General features: G+C 40.1%; 2 protein-coding genes across 2 annotated transcripts in view; one reads left to right on the top strand and one right to left on the bottom strand.

Moving 5' to 3' along the window:
• pi4kab (phosphatidylinositol 4-kinase, catalytic, alpha b) overlaps window positions 1-21,271 on the bottom strand; it is a 30,157-nt gene that overhangs the window by 7,180 nt on the left and 1,706 nt on the right. Inside the window, exons 3-41 of the mRNA XM_080040287.1 lie at window positions 21,022-21,115; window positions 20,601-20,689; window positions 20,439-20,511; window positions 20,084-20,346; window positions 19,810-19,876; window positions 18,675-18,823; window positions 18,504-18,569; window positions 18,295-18,391; window positions 17,977-18,171; window positions 17,761-17,861; window positions 17,424-17,550; window positions 16,559-16,688; window positions 16,345-16,440; window positions 16,056-16,239; window positions 15,052-15,152; window positions 14,318-14,489; window positions 14,176-14,226; window positions 10,083-10,191; window positions 9,369-9,505; window positions 9,143-9,276; window positions 8,950-9,032; window positions 8,785-8,855; window positions 8,565-8,689; window positions 8,383-8,464; window positions 8,195-8,278; window positions 7,849-7,938; window positions 7,417-7,536; window positions 6,296-6,388; window positions 6,049-6,205; window positions 5,800-5,927; window positions 5,558-5,716; window positions 4,904-5,055; window positions 4,684-4,791; window positions 4,450-4,577; window positions 3,374-3,532; window positions 3,151-3,230; window positions 2,838-3,037; window positions 2,262-2,352; window positions 890-1,057 (exon numbers count right to left, since the gene is read on the bottom strand). Of these exons, the coding sequence (XP_079896413.1) occupies window positions 890-1,057; window positions 2,262-2,352; window positions 2,838-3,037; window positions 3,151-3,230; window positions 3,374-3,532; window positions 4,450-4,577; window positions 4,684-4,791; window positions 4,904-5,055; window positions 5,558-5,716; window positions 5,800-5,927; window positions 6,049-6,205; window positions 6,296-6,388; window positions 7,417-7,536; window positions 7,849-7,938; window positions 8,195-8,278; window positions 8,383-8,464; window positions 8,565-8,689; window positions 8,785-8,855; window positions 8,950-9,032; window positions 9,143-9,276; window positions 9,369-9,505; window positions 10,083-10,191; window positions 14,176-14,226; window positions 14,318-14,489; window positions 15,052-15,152; window positions 16,056-16,239; window positions 16,345-16,440; window positions 16,559-16,688; window positions 17,424-17,550; window positions 17,761-17,861; window positions 17,977-18,171; window positions 18,295-18,391; window positions 18,504-18,569; window positions 18,675-18,823; window positions 19,810-19,876; window positions 20,084-20,346; window positions 20,439-20,511; window positions 20,601-20,689; window positions 21,022-21,115 (4,713 nt within the window). The remainder of the gene's footprint in view (window positions 1-889; window positions 1,058-2,261; window positions 2,353-2,837; window positions 3,038-3,150; window positions 3,231-3,373; window positions 3,533-4,449; window positions 4,578-4,683; window positions 4,792-4,903; window positions 5,056-5,557; window positions 5,717-5,799; window positions 5,928-6,048; window positions 6,206-6,295; window positions 6,389-7,416; window positions 7,537-7,848; window positions 7,939-8,194; window positions 8,279-8,382; window positions 8,465-8,564; window positions 8,690-8,784; window positions 8,856-8,949; window positions 9,033-9,142; window positions 9,277-9,368; window positions 9,506-10,082; window positions 10,192-14,175; window positions 14,227-14,317; window positions 14,490-15,051; window positions 15,153-16,055; window positions 16,240-16,344; window positions 16,441-16,558; window positions 16,689-17,423; window positions 17,551-17,760; window positions 17,862-17,976; window positions 18,172-18,294; window positions 18,392-18,503; window positions 18,570-18,674; window positions 18,824-19,809; window positions 19,877-20,083; window positions 20,347-20,438; window positions 20,512-20,600; window positions 20,690-21,021; window positions 21,116-21,271) is intronic.
• serpind1 (serpin peptidase inhibitor, clade D (heparin cofactor), member 1) lies at window positions 11,044-13,540 on the top strand (the record flags this gene model as incomplete). Its single annotated transcript, XM_080041948.1, has 6 exons — window positions 11,044-11,303; window positions 11,674-12,317; window positions 12,452-12,600; window positions 12,724-12,848; window positions 13,040-13,184; window positions 13,349-13,540. 6 exons carry the CDS (start codon window positions 11,044-11,046, stop codon window positions 13,538-13,540), a joined length of 1,515 nt encoding a protein of 504 aa, XP_079898074.1.

Raw genomic sequence — 21,271 nt, 5'->3', positions numbered from 1 at the left:
TCATAGTATATATTGATGATGATGATGTCCAATTTAGTGGACAGGTGATTAAACATAATTTCCTCCTAATTTAAAATCAATAATTGGAGATTTTAACAACTATATGACTCCTAAGATGTTACTTGATGTTGCCATATTTTTTTTACCTGCCAGAGTCTGCTATTTTTGAAGTATTTACAGGATATTCCTGAGCTACTCAACTTTTCTGCTCCCTGTCGGCCATCTTGGTTTTGACTAATTGTGGCTGCTCTTACAATGGTTGGCCACTGGTTGGCAATGCATTGGATGACACACAAGAGTCCACTGTAGTGGCTGATATGCAACTAGGCGATCTACACCCATGCATATTCAAGAAAACAGCTTTTGAATAGCTGTCCACTGTAGTGACCTCTATGCGTGAAAGGGTTAATTTGCACAGAAGGTCTGGAATCGCTCAATTGGCAAACCTTAACTCACTTGAAGGCGGATGTCTCTTAAAGTTTAAAACTATTGGATCTGCCCAGTGCCACTCTGGATCTGCCAACCAATCGTTTAGTCGTGACATATGGCTGAAACTCAACGTCATTGTTCTCAGCCACTCCCTCTGTTCGCTGATTGGACGGCCAAAAATCTGGCGGAGAAAACCCACTAATATATCACAGGCCCAGACTGACTACTGAAGGGAAATGAAAATTGAGCGGAAGCACGTAGGCGGGCGGTGCCAGGTATTGACCTCTGAACACAACACTTAGACCAACTTTCTGTCAAACGTTTAGGCAGATCAGTTTTGGTGGATTCATAACTGTAAGCTCCTTGAAAAATTATAGTATTTGTTTTTGCACAAGAGTAAAAACAAATCTAACAAAAATGACAAAAGCTAATTGTGTGAGTGCTGTATATGTGATCATACTGGAGGAAAGGATCGGAGCACTTTGACCCCGTATTGGGCTGTGAGGGGGTGAGGAGGGTACAGGGAGGAGAAGTACGACAGGCCAGTTGGGGGATCTGCTGGGGCCCAACACAGGATATGACTCAGCTCTGGAGAGTCTGCATCAATTGTGTGCCACGTCACCAGGAACTAAAAAAAAAAAACAGAGAGGAAGGAAATTGAGAATAAAATTATCATTAAAGCTCCACTATGCAGTTTCAAGGGAGGGGGGTTTGTTTACATTTGCAGATCCTGCAGTGAGTTTACTAAACATATTTACTCTACATGTAATTCTTAGTATTGAATAATTCCATCATCATAAATGTAATTATTTTGAGGCCCCTGGAACCAAACGTAAGACTAGAAATCCGTTTGTAAACCAAACTGTAAAACAGTAACTTTTCAGGAAGCCTTCCAACTTCAAACAGTGTTCCAGGGATCACATTTTCCTGTGAGGAAAGTTTGTTTATTGAGTTATGAGAATATCTTAGAAAATGTTCACTTCTCTTAGTTACATTACATTTTTAGCTGGGATTTACATATTTACTTGGATATGTTCTACTTTATCCTCAGTATTAGACAACATAGGATCCATCTTTCCTCATCAAATGCCATACAGCAATCTGATGCAAGGTCATGACCCCCAAGCTTGATGCTCTGCTAACTAGCCTCCAGAGGAAGCTGTGTGTATTAGTTACTAAAGTGACTGGGAATAAACAAACAATGAGATGTCAAGGAGGAGGATATGTTAAACTATGGTGGCCTTTGGGGAGGGCCTTGCTCTGCCTCCCCTGCTTCTTCTTGAGACAGGTATGAGGCTCATTAGGAATTCAGTCAGGTAGAACTAAAAGAAAAGGACTAGCGGATGCTGGAGGGAAAGAGATTACTTCACAACAACAAAAACACTTCTATTGCCGTTTGAGAGTAAAACACAGAGTGATCGACAAAAACTTTTTCCTTTTGTTTAAGTTTTGGGGCAACGATGCAGTGGTGGGAACTTCAAAACAACAGTATTGTCTGTCCACGGATGGACAATTTCTCCCTAGTAAGATAAATTGGATGACTGTATTGGAATTGCTCCCATACTGTACATTCAAATGCATAATGAGGTTGAGAAGGAGTTTTAGTGACAAGATATAAAATAAACAAAGAAAATGTAGAAAAGATACAACTGTGGAATGGGAAAATTGATAAGCAACTTGTCATGGTGTATTCCCAATGAGCAAACCTCACACAATGTGATGTATGATAGGCTATGTTATGCTGTTTATTTTACTAAAACCCACTATATTACACATGCAAAAGGTAGTTTTGCCACAAAATATGTACATCATTGACAGGTGAAGGATCTCACCTTGACTGCTTCTGGAACATCACACACAGCAGCTGGATCCATTCGCACAAGGCGAGTCACCTCAGAGACAATTGCCTCTGTGTTTTTAAATCTGAAAAACAAACAAATAAAATACTGAATAGGTGCATGCTGAAAGAATTATTCAATATTTTCTTTTCAAGTCATGTCATGAACTTGAATGTATTGGTTTATAAAGACCATTGCGTATACACGTTTTTGGTGTTTTGCAGGCCCACATCCCACTTATCTTCATTCAAGAACATTACCCAAGTTACAGTGCTGCAACTGAGCAAAAGTATCAGCCTTTTTTTGCTTGATACTTTAAGGGCATTAAGCAAAAGGGTAATATGATACATCTTTGTTGCATTATGTTGAACATCATTTAATTCCATCTCACTGCATTAGATGGCAACAATTTGAAGCAAGTTATGGATTCCGGCTTTAAAAAAACGTACTGGCTTGTTTGGGACGCTATAATTTAGGCTTTTTAACATATTTGTTAAACAAAATCTATTACATCTTTGGTTGGACTTTGATGAAACTTGGGCAGTAATGCATTGTGTGTCTTTGTGAAACCTGGCGGGCAGCTGTAGGGCGAGGTAAGGTGCTATGCTCCAGGACAGGTTGACGTTGTCCTTCCATTGTTTCTCCGTCAGACTGGTGTATTTGGACCTCCAGTTAGCAATGCTCGTTTCCACCGACTGTTCAGTAGCAATAGCAAGCTCCTGAGTGGACAACGGGTTGTACCATATCGTCAGCCGCTCAATCTCGTTGGCCTAGAGAGAGACAGGGAATGGAACTGATCATAATGCTGCCCAATATGATGTCAATAGAGAACGGCATGTAGTTGCCTACACATTATAAATAGTGTTTGAGAAAATGTAAATACCAATAGAGCCAGTAAAAGAGTCCGGCGTTTCATGTAGTATTTGTGCAGCTGAGAGCCTCTGTTGCTTTTTTTAGATAGCCCTGAAACAGTAGAGGAGCAAAAACTCATTAATGTATAACTGCAGAAGGAATGTTATATTACTAACTGAAGATCGTTTTCATCCATGACATCGCAGCATATGGTGTTTTGCTCATTTAGGTTGAACAGCCTGTGTGAGTTCTACCTGATTTCTTGGATATGGTGGACATCCCGGAGGACAGAGGGTAGGTGTTGATCCATCCCTGAGTCACCTGCTGCCTCTGGCCCAGAGCTGCATCAAGACTGTTGCGGCTATCTGCCACTGCCATTACGGACAGGCTGTTCACCGACATGTCTTGCGGATCTACACAAAGAAAACCATCATTATCTTTCCTACTGTTGTATTATCTGTCTATCAAGGAAATGTTACTGTAGAGGCTGAGATACCACCTTCATTTTGGGAATGATCACACTTAGGGTTGTAATGGGAAAATACGCCTCTACACTTGACAAAGAAGCTCTCTGACGGCATTTGGACTATATTTATACATTTTCACTTCTCCTCAGAAAAATAAACTCCCTCATCTGTAACCTTAGCCTTCCACAAAAACAGAAAGGCCCAGGTGGTAGAACCTATGCACTGCCCAGATATTTTATAAATAAATACAATTCATGATATGAAAGTTTTCTTGCAAATTTTACATTTTCAGCTCTAGTTACCACATCAGTATGTACATCACTAGAGCTGCAAGGATTAATCGAATAATCGATTATTAAATTAATCGCCAACTATTTTGATAATCCATTAATCGTTTCAAGTCATTTTGTACTAAAGAATGTCCAAATTCTCTGTTTTCAGCTTCACAAATGTTAATATTTTCTGGTTTCTATTATCCCCTTATGACAGTAAACTGAAATATCTTTGTTTTTTGGACATAAAAATACATTTGAGGACGTCAACAAGGGCTTTGGAAAACTGAAAAAAATAAATTCTGTCATTTTACGGACCAAACCACTAATCGATTAATCGAGAAAATAAATGACAGATTCATCGATTATCAAAATAATCTTTGGTTGCAGCCCTATACATCACAGAGTAGAAACCTGGAATATTTGTGTATTGGAGTTATTTTATTGTAGATTAAATATCGCTGAATCTGTCTTAAATTACAGCAGGAATAAAAAACATATACAGTAAAGTGTGATTTATTGGGCTGTGTGAAGTTACTTATTTGGTTATTATTAATGAAAACTTAGGGCACGTTTTACTCAGAGCTGTACCTGGGGGAACTAGCTGGTTGGCAGCCAGATACTTCTTGTCAGACTGCAGGCTGGCATAGAACTTGATCATGATACTGATGTCTTCTCTCAGCCTCTTATCCGTCTGAGTGGGAAATTTGGGAGCAGCACTACATAAAGACAGAAATGGTCAAAAGTAAGTGGACAGAGCTTTACATCACACTAAAACAAAAGTGTTCTTTATTTAAAACGAAACATATTTGAAATGTCTTCTACCTGAAGTAGTCAAAAGCCGTAGAATAAATTTTCTCTCGAAGCACATTTCTAATAGTGGCATTTGTCACAACATCAGCATGCAGAAGAGTCAGACCCAGAGTCAGCAGTCTGAAAAAAGTGATGATGACACAATAATCTTATATAGTTGAGGATTCAGTGTTTCTGGCAGCAAATTATTACAGCATTTACGATTGAACTTATTTGTTGTTGTAATCAGAACCTGAATCTGGGTCCAATGGCAGCAACGTGTCGGTTCAGGCTGCTTTTGGGTCCACCAACTTTCAGAGACAGAGATCTCTGCATAATGGTGGTGAAAATCTCTACCTGGTCAGCGCTGCTGTACTTCGCTATCTCGAACCTTTGCACCAGAAACTAAAGGGAGACCAGAGAGGAGCAATCAAATACATCAATAAAAATAGATCAAAATTATGTAAACTTAAGTAAAAGATTTAGATTAATGGAATGGTAAACTCTTCATTCTACAAAAATCATATATTATTGTCCCGAACTACACAGTGGGTTATTTCCATATAATATATCCACCCACAGAACCTGATAAACCAAAACCAAGTAAAAAAGAAACTGTATCTTGAAGAACATTGAGCAAGTGAACTCTTTAAAGATGGCGCTATTTACAAAAGTTAAAAGTTTTACATGCGAGACATTTTCAAATCCTTCTACAGTATGTCCCTTTAGTGTAAGTTCACAGCATTACAGCCCAGTGGATTGGTGAACATGAGCATGCAGGGTGCATCTTACAGACATCAAGTTAAATGTGTTTTGCATACTGAAGGTTAAACACTAACATGTGTTTGCCATAGACAGGACAATAAATGAAATGTGAAGCAGTAGTTTCTGTCTGTGTGTCACTGACCTCTATCCAGAGGAAGTGTGGGATGACATCGGGTGCACAGGGTGCAGGTTGACTCTCCTCTGACACGGCCAGAGGGCCGGCCTCTACCTTAGCCTCCGAAAACAAACCCATCTTCAGCTCTACTGCCATCTGCCAAGCTCCTGCCATCTCACGCATGAACTGGGATAAGAATTGATCTGTACTATAATATATATTAAATCAACCATATTCATATGATTTTATGAAGTGATAAATATACATACTGGCACTTCCACCCCATTGTGTGCAGCCAGGAGCCATTCCCAGCAGGCGATAGCCGTTTCCATGCCGTGTTCTGTGAACATCTTCAGAGGAGACCAACACAGATGGTGCAGGAGCTGAGGATCACAGTCTGAGGGAAAGAATATAATAATATAACATAACAGAAATACAGTATAACAAAAAACACTCACACTTAAGCACTATTGCTAAAAGACATCAAATATGGATTTAAATAGTGTGTAGCTGCTCACTTTTGGTACTTATAAGCAGAGCAGCCATCTTGAACATGGACTGGGTAAAGGCTTCTGGGTCTTTACTGTCCAGAGCACTGGTCATCTGATGGATTATCAGTTTGCTGAGGTCTGACGGGCTGTGAGTCGCTTCTGAGAACTGGATCATACCAGCCACCTAAACAGCAGACAAACAGACAGGTAGGAATCATACTGTATGCAGTAAGACAAGGGAAGTCACATAACTCGAATAATATAAAGTCTTCACCTCTCCTGTGTAGCGGTTGCGCAGGTTAAGTGATGCCATGAAGTTGGAGTAGTCCTTCTTCACACATGCCGGTCTCTCCATCAGCTGGGTGGTCTAATGACAAGCACAGTTTAGGGGCCACTTAGAGCAACATGGTCACAAGCAAGGAAGGTCAGATACTTAGCTTTACTGTAACACTTCTGGTTATGCTGAAGGTATCATGCCTGAGCCCTGTCTTTATATTTAGTGTTCAGACCAACCTGAGGGAAAGCAGCCTATGGTTGGCCACATGGTGGAGGACAGCACCAGAATAACCAGTTAGCCAAATGGGCAACCAGCCAAACAACCCACCCGCCAGGTAAGTTACCAGGTAACCAGCAAATCCGTGAATCAGCCAAGCAACCGGTAGGCAGTTCGATGCATTTTAAAGACAAAATACAACAAGATAAGCAAATGAAAACACGGATATAGCAGAATGCAAGCTGAAAAACCCAGAGCAAAAGCATGGCAAGCAAATAAAATGTCACACTGAATAGCAAACATGGACATACAGGACAGTTAACAGCTTTAACAATACTCCCTGTGTTTATGATGCTAAAGAACAAATACAGAATAAAACACACACATATAGGCACAGGCACAACATATTTGACGCACTTCTATTAAGTGTTAATAAAATTGCAAAATCTTTGGCCAAGCAACTGATTAGCACATGTTATCTTAAAGGCTTTCAATGTTGGATGAAAGTTAATAAGCATCAAATAAACAAACCTGTAAAGCTAACGGTAGAAAACTAATTTTGGTTTTAAAGTTTGCAATATGTTCCAAGGATGTTACAGAAGTGCTGCATCCTTCTTAATGGCTCAGGAAGTAAAAAGGCATTTGTCTTTTTTGAGACATCCTGAAGGTTTTCTTCAAGTTTTGTCCAAACAATGTTTCTAACAATACAATATTGTCAATGCCATATCATGACCTATGTTCTTCAGTTTTAAATATAATCAAATGTAACAGGTAGCTTACACTAAGACCTCAACAATAATTTGGAATGAGTATTTTCTTCTCTCAATTGCAGGCTGTCCTTAAACAGAAGAAAGGGCTTGTGTGCAAAGAAGCAGGGAGGCCAGCCTGTGTGTTTCACTCACGCCTAGTGTAGTACTCTGTCTGTTTAAGCCTGCGAGGTGCAGTATGCTCTCTGTGGCCATGGCCAGGCCAGTGTGCTGGGACAGTCCTGACACCCAGTTCTGATGCTTGTTCAAGTACTCCTGCACAAGACACAAGACATAGGTAAGATATGGGAACAATGACGTGTATATATGTATATATATCTTAGAGTCAGGTAACAACTGTGAAGTTCAGCATTTTAGTTTTTGATCTTGACAAGACCACCAATGACTATTCTTATGTATAGCCACATCTTTAGTTTTATTCTTAATTAATAAAGGAAGCAGTAGCTAAAATGTAATCTAGGCCTTTATTTGAGTGTGTGTTGACCCTCTTTTAAATTCCCGAGTTCTGTTGATCATGTCATAGAAGAGACTTCCACTCTGAGGAAACATAGAGGTGAAGAAACTGACCTGCAGGTGGGACTTTGTGACTGAAGGGGCCCATTTCATCGCCTCTTTCAGGATCTCACCACAGCGTGCAGCAAAGTCCTTCACTATGCTCTACAAAGACATGAGGATTATGAGAATATTAATATGTATCACATACAAAAGCGGCTAATAGATCAACTTAAATTAAATATATTGTTACACAAAAGGTTGATATTATGAGAATATCTTAGATATTTCCTTTTGTACTTAATCATTGTTACAGTAGTTGAACAAATCCTTTCACACCTCAAAGGGTAATTTAGCTGATGAAAAACCAATACTGTGCTGTCCTCTAGTGGTCATATGTGAAAGAACAGTCTAAACTCACCTCTCGGGCTTCATATGTGTCAGGAACAGTGATCCTGTAAGGGGTGTCTGGAATGTCATAGTCCGGCTGATCCTTGTGGATGTCCTAATAAACAGAGAAGAAATGGAATTTTTGCCACTGAGGCATTCAGAACCAACCAAGCTGACACTGAGGTGTTCACACCAGCCCAGCCCTCCACTGATACTTACAGCACTCAGCGACAGAGAGAGTGTCTGCAAGATGTCCAACATGGTCTTCAACACACGACCGCTCCAAAGAAGATGGGGGAATCTGTTAGAGGTAAAACACAAGAGAGACAGGATTCATATTGCACCTAACATTATGGGGGAAAGCTGTAGGCAGACAAAGTTCTTGGGTCCTTAACACTCACGTCTCGGCCAAACCAGAGAGGTATTTGTCCGCCACTCTGCGGATCCGCTTGTGTGTGTGGTTAAAGTTGATCAATAAGAATTGGGCATGTCGCTCCAGTTCCTCTTCATGCTCTTTGGTCTTGGGCTAAAAGCATCAGATATACACTGATCTTTTTAATTATTTTTCTTTTGAATATTTTTGCCATCACCTATGATTTGGAGTGAAACAGTGCAACCTACCTTCTCAGCCATCATCTGGAGGAAGACGTCAAACACTTTATCGCCAACACAAATAATGCACTGCATCATGCCTGTGTAGATTTTTTTTAAAGTGTAGTTTGAGTTAATGTATTCCCCAGCATGAGGAAAATAATGGGCAGATGTGAACAGGTTTAGAGGCCTCACCAGATTTGTCCTTCTGGATGGCTTTGTCTTCAAAATATAGAAACATGACCTGGAACCTGTCAGGATCATTGGATCGCTGCATCCTGAAAGAGGAGAAAGAGAGTCATTACACATTATCATAATCTGACTTTCTCACCATATACATTAATAAACAGATCATATAAACTGGATTGGTATGTGTAATGGAGCTGACCTCATGTATTCTAGTCTGTAGACTGAGAGCAGATATGTGGACATGGCAAAGTCGAGCTTGTTAATGAGGGCAGATCCTTCAGGAGTCGGGTCGAGGAGATTGCTGATGGTTGTTCTCAGATCGCTCAACTCGGCCTGTACAGGAATGGACCGTTTTAAAAATGAGTCCTAATGTTTTGGTTTTCAAACAGTATTTGAACCACATACATAGATTGTGAACACTGTACCGGAGTAACTGTGTCATTTTTCAGGGCAGAGTTGTACTGCAGTTCGGAGCGAAGAGGTTCTCCACTGGGGAAGGTGAGGAGAGGAGACGTGGTGGCAATCTCACACACACCTTCATACCACTCCTCTGGCCAAAGCCCTGAAAGGAAAACATATAAAGTATATCCAGATATGCTGGAACCCACTGGACAGCAATGACTGACACTGATGTTGCCATGTGTATATCTCTATAAAAGATTTAATTTAGACTTGTGAACAACCACTTGGTATGTTTATAATTGGCTTGATACTAACAACTACATATCTACTTTACCTAAATTGAAGAATAATTGTATCTAATCACATGTAAAACAAATTATATTACCCCATTTGGTGTTGAATAAATCTTCATAATTATCAATAATTATCAGAGTACATTCCCCACATTATCACAACAACTTCCGGTAACCCCTCTCATCATGAGAAAACTGAAAAAATGGAGCTACAAATAAAGGCAGAGGGCACCTTTATGTTTTGAAAGTCCACACAGGTCAGAGTTTCAAAACATAAGCATTGAATGGGGTATAGATTTCGTCATGTGGGTAAGCTGTAGGCCAGACACACATTATCATTGAGTGTACCTTTAAATATCAGCTTCCACTCGTTGTATGTGATAAAGTGCAGACCTTTTAGCTAAACATGTAGTATACTAAAATCAGTTTCCACAACATGCTCACCTGATCCTTCCACAGCAAAGCCCATGACCACAGAATACAACCAGAAGTCCCTGAACAGCTTCTGGAGACGAGGCTTGGCTTCTTTGATTGGTGGAAGCCGCCTGGTCAACTATGAGTTTGAAAAATGGACATGGGGAAAAAAGGGTCAGAAATAAAGTGAATCATTTTGCATTATCACATTCGGTTAAATGTGAAATACAAATCTTAAATATTTGTGAACATTCTGCATGTACTGAATAAAATAAAGACTTTTAATAATACAACTGCAAAATGTATTTAACCAGATGGCCCTGTAATAGTTGATTTGTTTAAAATCTGCTTCACACACAAGTGGAATTGTGAAGAGTTAAAGATTTGAGTCAGTCACAGCACTTTTTGGTCTGTTTGATTTGGTCTATTTGTTCAAGAGGAGCCCACATCAAAGTTCAGTTTTGTATTCAATTCTTTGCTCTTAGTCCTACAAACAGGAGCAACCAGCACACAGTAAAGGTAAGATATTTACACACAGAGACTGCTTTGAAGGGAATTTTCTGCAAAACCTTTTGGGGTTTTTACCCTGTGAAGAAAATATATTATTCCTACTGGTTTATGGAAATGTAATTTAATCCAATCAGTGTGCATAGGACTTCTAGCGGCTTCTTGCTGCTACACTGCTTGAATCTTGACTGAGTACTTTCTTTAAATAGGCTTGTCTGCTTGATTCATACTGTACTCATATAAAAAGAAATGCAATTATAAAGTAGCACCTAATTACATGTGGCACTTTGTAGTTTGGCTTATTTGAAGTTTATGTGCTTGCTGTTCCTAGTTTGTACCGTCATGGTTGAATACTTATTGGAAATAGCTTTTGATTAATAGCATTAGCTAAATTAAATGTAATGTATAAAATGTACTAATTGTTGGTAAGATAATTATAAATAAGGCCATTAAAAAGCCCATTCTCTTTTCCTCAGGAATCAATATGTGGGTCATCCGGGTCATTTCTGTGGCCTGTCTGCTTGTTTGTCCATCCCTGGGTGGAATCAAGGACCTGGACACTCACTTCACTGACCCTCAACCCGACCCAAGAGGCTTTGAAGGGGGCGAAGTGGATATGGATGCCATCCCATTAGAGTTCCACAAAGCAAACACTGTCACTAATGACCTTGTTTTTGATGGCTTTGAGGATGAAGATTATATTGATTTTGATAAAATCCTGGCTGCGGGCAGTGACGACTACATGTGAGTATTAAATCACTTCTGGTGGATTATATCAAAATTAAATGTTGGGGATAGAAGTCGACATGTAAAGTAGCCTGATGAAGTACGGAAAAGAGCTGACTTCAACATGGTAGGGCTTAACAGAGACAACTCTTTTCACTTTCTTGAGACACTATGTACGTTTTAGACGACAGTAGGTGAGATTGAGATGTTGAAAACATGATAACCATTGTGTGTAATAAAATGTTCATGCATCCAAAAATGAACAGTAGCTTATAAAGCAGCTACTGTATAACACATAATGTGCTGCGTCCTTCTGAATACCAGAACACATTTAGACGGATTCTACTTTTGAACGGCTCTCAATGACAAAGTTTATTATATTTTCCAGTGAAGGGGACGAGATAGATGACATTGCCACACCAGCTCCAGACATTGACATATTTGCCGAACCCTCCGACCCAAAGATCCGCCGTGCCCGACTCCTGCGGCTGTTCCACGCTCGCTCTCGCCTCCAACGCCTCAACATGGTAAACGCCCATTTCGGTTTTAACCTCTACCGAAGTCTTCGCAACGATGTCAACCAGAGTGACAACATCCTGCTGGCACCTGCCGGGATATCCATCGCTATGGGGATGATGTCTTTAGGGGCCGGACCCGGAACCCATGAGCAGATCTACAAAGCGCTGGGATTCGCCGAGTTTGTCAACGCCAGCCATCACTATGACAACACAACAGTGCATAAGCTTTTCAGGAAGCTGACACACAGGCTCTTCAGGAGGAACTTTGGTTACACGCTGCGCTCTGTGAACGACGTCTACGTGGCCATGAATGTCTCGGTGAGAGATACTTTCCGCACTGAGACAAAGACTTATTATTACGCCGAGCCGCAGTCGGTGGACTTCAGTGACCCCGCCTTTCTGAACAAAGCAAACCGACGCATCCTAAAGCTGACCAAAGGGCTGATCAAGGAGCCGCTCAAGAGCGTGGACCCAAAGATGGTGCTAATGCTGCTCAACTACTTGTACTTCAAAGGTGAGTCAAAGTAGTAGAGACACATTGTCCTTCACCTACTAGCAGAAAGGTAAAAGAACACCTGTCTTCTCCGTTTTGAATCACAAAGTAAACGTATGACGCATTTGCTTGCCCTTATTTGTTTGTATAAACAGGTACATGGGAACAGAAATTCCCGCAAGAATTGACTCACTATCGTAGCTTCAGAGTTAACGAAAAGACAAATGTACGTGTGCCAATGATGACCAACAAGGGGAACTATCTGGCCGCTGCAGACCACGAACTAGATTGTGACATCCTGCAGGTGGGCGGCCTCTCATTGATTTTAAGTTTTTTTCCAGTGACAATTTACTGACAAATGTGCATTATGGTTCATGAACAACTCATCCGAGCTTCAATATAATGATATAACCTTTGTTATTTTCAGCTTCCATACACGGGACAGATCAGCATGCTCATTGCCTTGCCAAGGAAGATTACTGGCATGAGGACCTTGGAGCAGGAGATATCTCCCACTGTTGTCAGCAAGTGGCTCAAAAACATGACAAACAGGTTAGCAGCCGCAGCATTCTCCTCAAAACTACTAAATAGTTGACAAAGCACACTCAATATTAACATGCAGTTTACTTCTCCCAATTTGAGCTAAACAATTGTTATGGCTTGGGTGAACATTTTGAAAATGTTTCGACCCAGTGGGGATTAAAAAGCAATGTCGTGAGGAAACTATCTATGCCTCCCTTCAGGACTCGAGAGGTGGTGATACCTCGCTTTAAACTGGAGCAGAACTATGACCTGATTGAGAATTTGAAGGAGATGGGCCTCACTGACTTGTTCCAGGAGAGTGGGGATTTCTCTGGAATGACCTCTGAAAGGGTTGCCATGAACTGGGTGAGTAAGAGTAAATCATAAGTCATGTTTTTACTTAGGAAAAACCAAACAGATAATGTATCATGTTGGTCATTCAGTCACTAGGACACCTTATCAAGAGCAATCAATGATCCTTACAAACTATTTCATAATAATGGAAGCCTCCCTGATCTCTCTGTCCCCAGCTGAAGCACCAGGGAACCATCACTGTGAATGAGGAGGGGACAGAGGCTGCTGCTCTGACCCAGGTGGGCTTCATGCCCCTCTCCTCTCAGATCCGCTTCACTGTGGACCATCCCTTCCTCTTCCTCATCTACGAGCACCGCACAGACTGCCTGGTGTTCATGGGCCGGGTGGTCAATCCTTCACAGAACTAAACTGGAACCAAAAGCCTATTTTGAACAGCTAGACTATTCCCCTATGAATTCCATGTTTAGTTACATCTTCTAATTCAAACTGGGCTGTTGCCTTTTAATAGTCAGTTACTTCTGTAAGAACATTATGTATATTCTGTATAGTCTGTTGCAGTGACTCAATGAAGGTGTGTTGTCTGTCCATTAATGTTAAAGGCTAGTGGAGAAAGGTGCTTTAAAATGATATTATACAACTGCTATTACCCTAAGGTCGTACTGGAATAACTACAGAAAGAATAACTAAAGAATGGGGATAATAAAATAATACATAACGCCACTAGACCATAATTTTTGTGGAAAACAAGCCTACAGTTGTTACATTATTATTATTATTATTATTATTAATTACATTTAAAGAATCATATTATTATTATGTTTTAATACTGAAGTTACTACTTCATTCAGCAGTGAACTGGTGCTACACATGTTTGTACTGCAGCTTGCAGGGTAAATATTTGTTGAAAGAGTTAAATGCTAACCAACCAATCTGAAGCTCTGAAATACTCATGTAGATCATTTAACTGTGGTCTATGTGGGGACAAATAAACTGGGAAAGTCCCCAGAGGGACAGCAGTTTGTATAGACATCACATTACTCACCACAGCAATCACTGGAATGAGGACTCCAAGATTTCCAGCACTACTCGATGCCTACGGGAGACAAAGGCTCATTACAAATTCACAAACATAGCATAATCCTATTTACTGCTGTGTTTAGATGTTCATGTATATAGGCACGTACCTTAAGCGCTGGTCCCTTATCTGAGGCCCTCTCACTGGCTCTCTTCCCTTCCAGGCCCAGTTGGACAAACAGTTCTAAAAGGTTGACCATTAGTTCGTCCACCAGTTGCTCCCCTGGCTGCAGGTTGGCTGCAATGTTAGCCAGAGCATTTATCACTGCCAGAGAGCAGTGCCTTAGGACGGGGAAAGCAGAGATGGAGGGAACAGTTTAACAGTTAAACAAGACCAACATTAAAAGGTGCACTATGTAACTTTGGGTGTGTCAGAAGGGTAAAAATGTTCTGAGGTATATTGTCATAACTGATTAAACCAACTTTCCTCACAGGTAGATTGGATACCTGGAACACTTTTTGAAATTAAAAAACCCAGCTTAAAAGTTACTGTTAAACTATTGTTGTTTACAGCATAACATATTCCACTCTTACGTTTGGTTCCAGGTGCCTCAAAAGTATTTAGTTTTGATTCATAATGATAGAATTATTCAAGACTAATAATAACATGAGGATAAAATATGTTTTGTAAACTAACTGCAGGCTCTGCAAATGTAAATTCATTGTCAAATTCCATGTTTTATTCATCAAATATTACAGGGCGTGCCACTGCTGCTAACCATTAAATAGTAGTAGTGAATAAAGGGAAACAATTCTTAACGTTCTCCCAACTTCATTTCCTGTTTCTACATGACGACATGGTGCAAATGGCAATTCTGTCAACATGGTAAGAGCAGATAATGACCTGTAGCCTTGATCCTTGTAGTCTTTGTTAGAGTAGACCACTGAGCTGGCCTTCACACTGATCTGCTGGAACAGGTTCCACACCTCCTGATAGATGTATTGCTACAAGACGGACAGACAGACAGACAGTAAGACTGCGCAGACACCAATAAAATGAAGAATATAGTATTTTTTATATTTTTTGAATTATTATTATTTACAATTTTAAAATGTTTAGGGATAACATGAGCAATTGTGCACAAACTGTATCAGGACAAAGGAATGGATGTGTAAGTGATCACATCTGGGTATGTTGGCAGTCAAAAATACCCAATTACACTCCAAAGGGGTGTTAACTATTATATTGAAACCTATTATTGTGCACACTGTTCTGAGCAAGTAAACAGCAGGCAGCCGGTTTCCAGTAATTACAGCATGTCAGCTCCTCTGGGTTAAGAGAAAAAAAGATTGAAGCAGCAGTGATTCCCTGTTTAAGAGGAGGTTGTGTGGCTCATGTTCTATTTGGTAACACATGAAGTTGGTCGACATCATCCAGCATTTATATTATTCCCATATCTTTTACAATCTACATGTGATCATTTTGTTCATGAAAACTTGTTCACACTTTGATTTTTGCTGGTTTATTCTGTACAAACATCATCCATAGCACTCCTGTCCGTCATGGGAGAGGGATCCTCCCTCTCTTGCTCTTCCTGAGGTTTTCTCTGTTAAAGGGGATTTGAGGGAGTTTTTCTTAATCCAAATCAGATGTCTAAAGGACAGAGGGTGTCATATGCTGTACAGAATGTAAGCCCCCTGGAGCAAATTGTTATATGTGATATTGGGCAATAAGAATAAGATGACTTTAAACTAAGACAAATGTATTTAAAAATAACAATACCAATTGTTTAGACTTTAGAATGACTCATTTGTTGTTACTGTATAAATGGCCCAATATCCCTTTCAACCATATCATAAAACGGAGGCAAAATGTTTTAAAACCTAATCATTGTATCTTGAACTCACGTTTCCCGTAATGACCATGCAGCCCAGCTGGTCGATGATGAGTACATCCAGAGTGGATGGAGGCTGGCAAAACTTTTGTTGAAGGATTTGTAGAATGTGCTCCATCACTTTAGGAGTGTCTCTGAGAGCAACTGCAATGTGACCCAATGCTCGGATGGTGTGATCTGGAATCAGATGGGCATCCCTGCAGACATACAGGTTTTATATTAAGAGTAGCTGTTCATCAATGTCAAGAATTTCAGGGGGAATGCAAGTAGCGTTTGTGTACGTAACCAGAAATGTTGCTCACTTGTCATTTTCCTGTGAAATGTAAAGACGGTTGGACAGACTAGCCAGAAAAGCTTCAGCTATCACATTGTCCATGGTCAGACCAGCTTTCAGACATCTAGGAGAGAAGAATACACATAAGCATGTAGCAGAGAGGTTAAACAAACAAAAAAAGTTTTTTATTATTTTATTATTTATTATTTTCTAATCACAGCTGTGCCAGGTGTCTGTCTGACCTGCATATGTTGTCAATGGAAAAGTCTCTGAGCTGCTCATACATGGACTGCTGGTCTCTTTTGTTTACCAGGAGGTTCAAGGTGGACTGAGAGTGCTCATTGGTCACATTTATCCGAATTTCTCCAGTAGCTTAAAAAAAGGATTGATTACAACACAAAGACAATTAAAACAAGCAGCTTTATATCTACAGTTTTTTTTTTAATTGAACAAAATAGGATAGTAAACGGAACCTTCATTCAGAAAGTTGATTGTGGTGCAAAATATAAACAGCATGTTAAGTACACTTCCGCAGTACACTGGAATACAACAGAGAACAATCAGTAACTATAAACGGCATTTCCATTGGTTTGTATTTGTAGCAGCTCGTCAGTGAACGCTGTGTTTGGATCAATAGTTGACGAGAGCCCGAATGTGACCGAATGACACTGTTATATTGATGTAAACTTGTCACTGTATCATCAGCAGAAGCACCCCTGTTCCACTTACTTTGGCTCTCAACATTTGTGCTGTATTTGGGATAAGAAGGTTCATGAATGATGCATTGTAGATATACCATGTTTGTGTTTTTTTAAAGAAAATATTAAGTTGTGATTTTGTTTTTGTGATGGGATATCAATTTTGATCAGGTAAATATTACAAATGTTACCATTTCTGCCATGGTATAGCCATGTCCAGACTAACTCATGTGAGTTTGCCATCAATCAGATTTTATACTTCTAACATACACTTGTTGGTGACATGATGTGTGTTACATTTTTAATCTTTGTCATTTTGTATAATTTGTCTTGATGATAAGATTGAAATTATAAGATTTATTTTTATTGTACATGGCCCCTTACAAATAATATGAATAAGTATCTGTACCTGTGAACTGGCTGTGATACTTGTAGAGTTTTATAAGAACGGGGGAAGGAACCACCAGGAAATCCCTGAGAGAGGTTATGGCAGAGTGAGCAACTACTGGAAACCTCTCACACAGACGACCCAGGCCCTGACACAGACGGGGATACAGTCAGAGAAAATCAATAATAAATAACAAATATAAACATGCAACTTAGGGCTTGGTCAGCTAGGACAAGGATGAGCCTTAGCCCATCAACTCAACACAATACTCAATTCCATTTAACTTTCTAGACAAAATACCTTGTGGAACATTTCATTTCACCTTGAGCAAATACCTTTCCATCTTATAGTATTATACCTGTAGGCAGCAGATGAGCAGGGGCATGTGAGCAATGATGACTTTACTAGAGGTTTTCGACTGCAGCTTCTCTGACAGTTTGGAGCACAAATTCTCTGCTCCTGAATAGAAAAAGTGATGTAATCACAATAATAAATAAACACATCCAGGCCAGTATCCCACTGATCATGACATGCTGATCACACTGCTCTTTATTACACCACCACAATCGATTACCTTGCTCATCTTTGACAGCCCACACCATGAGGTCCACGCAGGCAGCGTTGGCTTGGCAACGGAGCTTGAGGGGGCTCGCTTCCCCCGGCAACCCCCCCGTACTGTCATGAAGCACACGCTGCAGCTCTGATTGACTGCTGCTGAACTGCTCCAGAACAAAGTCGTGTACTTCCCGTACAAAAGCCTGCTGCAAGGCTGGGGAGCGTGAAGAGAATGAAAACATTTGATAAGAGTTGTCTGCCTAAATAGACCACAAAATACAATAGCAATCGCTTCAGTGCACGATAAATAAGCTATTTACTGTATATGATGCTTTACCTTTCATGTAGTATAGTGTGTCCCGCAGCATTTTGAACACACACACATAGAGAGGGTCACTGAAGGTTTTGTAACGGAGGTTGATTCCAGAATTAGACTTAACAACAAACAGAAGAGACAATGACAGAGAAGATTATTTAACTGCCAATGGCATGCATTTAATTTTGAATTTACCATTTAAAAAAAAAAGACAGTTGTTATATAGTTACCTCTGCAACTTCTGTCATGGTGGCATCCAGAGTTTTCAAAAAAGAGTCGGACACAAACTTTTTCACCTGTAATTCGACAATATGCACAACCATTGGTAAGGTTCCATATTAGAACACAGGACGGAGACAACAGAGGCATAATCTTGATAATGGGGTAGGGGGTTACTGCACCATGCCAAGGAGCTGACGGAGCAGAGCAACAGGCACCTCCACCTCATTTTCTCCTTCTCCCAAGAAAAGAGGAGACACTGAGAAACTGGAGCTCACTGTAGAGAAATAGTAGTCAGGGTCTACTGTGCTGCTGTCTGGGAGGTAGGCACCTGAAGTAAAGGAGACAGCAGGACATTTGACAAAAAGAAATTTGATAAGTTGGAAAAAAAATGGACAACTTCTAAAATTAAAAATAAAACAAGACCTTGATTCTGTTGGTTTCAGAATCATAAAAGTGCTTATCATGACATTTGTTTTGCCATCAAATATCTCTATCAGATCTCACATACATAGTGTGAGCAGGTTAAAAGAGGGTGAAGATAACCACTGTATAATTTTAATTATTATATATTATTTGGCTTAAGCTGCACAGACACCACCACATCGGAAGCAAATTGCAGTTAAATTAACTCCCTTATTATTGCTAAATTTAGCCGCTAACAACAACCTGACTGATCCCATACCAATTTAAACAGCATGACTCCAAACCAATTCAGTATAAGCAGCAGGAAAATTGATGGATAAACTATTACTGAATGAACTGTTGGCATGAGAAGGAGGATAGCAGTCATGCATGGTAAGATTACTGTACAGTAATCGCAACAGAGTATTTGACAATCTGGAGTGAGAAGTATGACCTGGGTAAGATATGAATTCCATTGTATGGAGTTGTCTACATTGTTTTTTTATGGTATACAAAAGATCTCTGTTTTTCAAGTCAAATACAGCCCACACAGGCCTTAGCAACACAGACTAGTTGCTACCTTTATAATAAGAAAACTGTGTCATAACAAAGCATCTATATAAAGACAATATCCCATCCAAACTGTAGAGAGAAAAATTACTTCAATGTATCAATGGGGGATGTGCAGTACCTCCGTGTAACTAAGCAACAAAAGTTTCACACAAATTTGAAATTCCTTCACAGATTGCATAACTGTAATAGTGAAGTATTGTAGTGCCTCGATAAGATCAGATACATAAAAGTGCAGATAAGCAACATGCTAGTACCTGGTTGTTACATATGCTGATGGCTGAAAAACCAGGTTTACATTGACACACAAATAGAATCAACATATAGTAGCCTATGTTTTACCTTCAAAGTAATGTGTGCCAGAGGCTGTAGGAGAGCAGGGTGAGTGTCCTCCAGAATCTGTACAGATCTATAAAACAACACAATACAGAACAGTTATCATAACCACACATAACACATTCATTTAAAATTACTCCCTAATGACTTTAGTAAAATATAATCACAAAACGTGAGATAATACTGGAAATCTGTCTGCAGTCACCTCTCATTATCCTGAACACACAAAACATGTCTTGAAACTAACCAGCTCCATCACAACATTCACACACACACAGACCTGTGCAGGGGAATCCAGGTTGGTCCCGGTGGATCTACGCAGTGAGTCACTCTGGCACTCTGATAGAAGTGAGGATGGCATGATAGAACGGAATTCATTGAAGGACCTGCGCCGCACCCCCTCCGGTTCGTCTGTGACGCAGCGCACCTGGGGCGAATCTTTGGGGAACAACTTGGACAGCAGGGCTTCATCTGTGTTGCTGTAGCGGCCAAATGCTCGAGTCATGCCAAGCAGGCTGGGGATAATATACCTGCACAGGTAGACTGGAGGCAAGAGAGCATCTATGAAGCTTCTTCAAAAGCTGGTGTAATGCGCTTTGTTGTGTGTGCGCGTGTGTGTGTGCGTGTGTGTATACCTTTGTCATGGTTATCAGGTGTTTGGCACATGTCCTGCAATGCCTGCATGACCTCCATTAAAGTGTTCAAGATCTGGAGGTTAGAAACAATAATTTAGCACTCAACTCCAATGCACCCTAACCTCAGGATGATTTATTACTATCACCACTTTTAAAGCTGACCTCTTGTCGGGAGTCTGGGTCCCTCTGAGCCACATCTGCCAAAAGAGTCACTAGACAGAAGCTGAAGTTTTCTGCTACAGGGAGAAATTCTGAAGAGTAGAAGGTGACAGAAAAACGAATACCTAAAATGAATTGCCACATTTTGAAAAAGCAGTCAAACAGAAAATATTTTTTTTAAAAAGGAATTAGTAGTTAAGGTACAAACTGCAGTTCACAATATGTTGTTCCCATGTTATATTTGGCCAATAAAATGTTTTGTTTCTTTACAAGTGGAAACTGCTGTCTAGTGGCATTTCCTGGTCTGATATTTAATGAGTAAGAATGACTACAAATACTACTTACTGTACAGTACTATTGCAGAGAGTAAACAAAGACTATTGTAAAACAGAAGACCCCACTGTAAGAGGGTTTTTTTTCTCACCCTTTCCTTTCTTTCCCGAGCTTTCTTCGATCCATTCGACCCGTGGGAGCCCTTTCAACAGGCTCAGCAAGTAAGGAACAAATATGTCTTTGTGCTGCCAAAGTGAGAACAAATCATTACACACCACAAACTGCTGCACTTGCTGGTACAGCGCAGCACACTTGTTTGACTATAAAACACTTGCGAGACAAAAAGACAAGATTAATCCTGACACGGAATCAAAGACAATTTAAGAATCATTACTTTTTAA

The sequence above is a fragment of the Ammodytes marinus genome (genome assembly GCF_949987685.1).
Source record: "Ammodytes marinus genome assembly, chromosome: 2".
In the NCBI taxonomy this organism is placed as follows: Eukaryota; Metazoa; Chordata; class Actinopteri; order Uranoscopiformes; family Ammodytidae; genus Ammodytes; species Ammodytes marinus.
The sequence above is the reverse complement of the archived record's forward strand: the minus strand, read 5'-3'. Positions and strand labels throughout refer to the sequence as shown.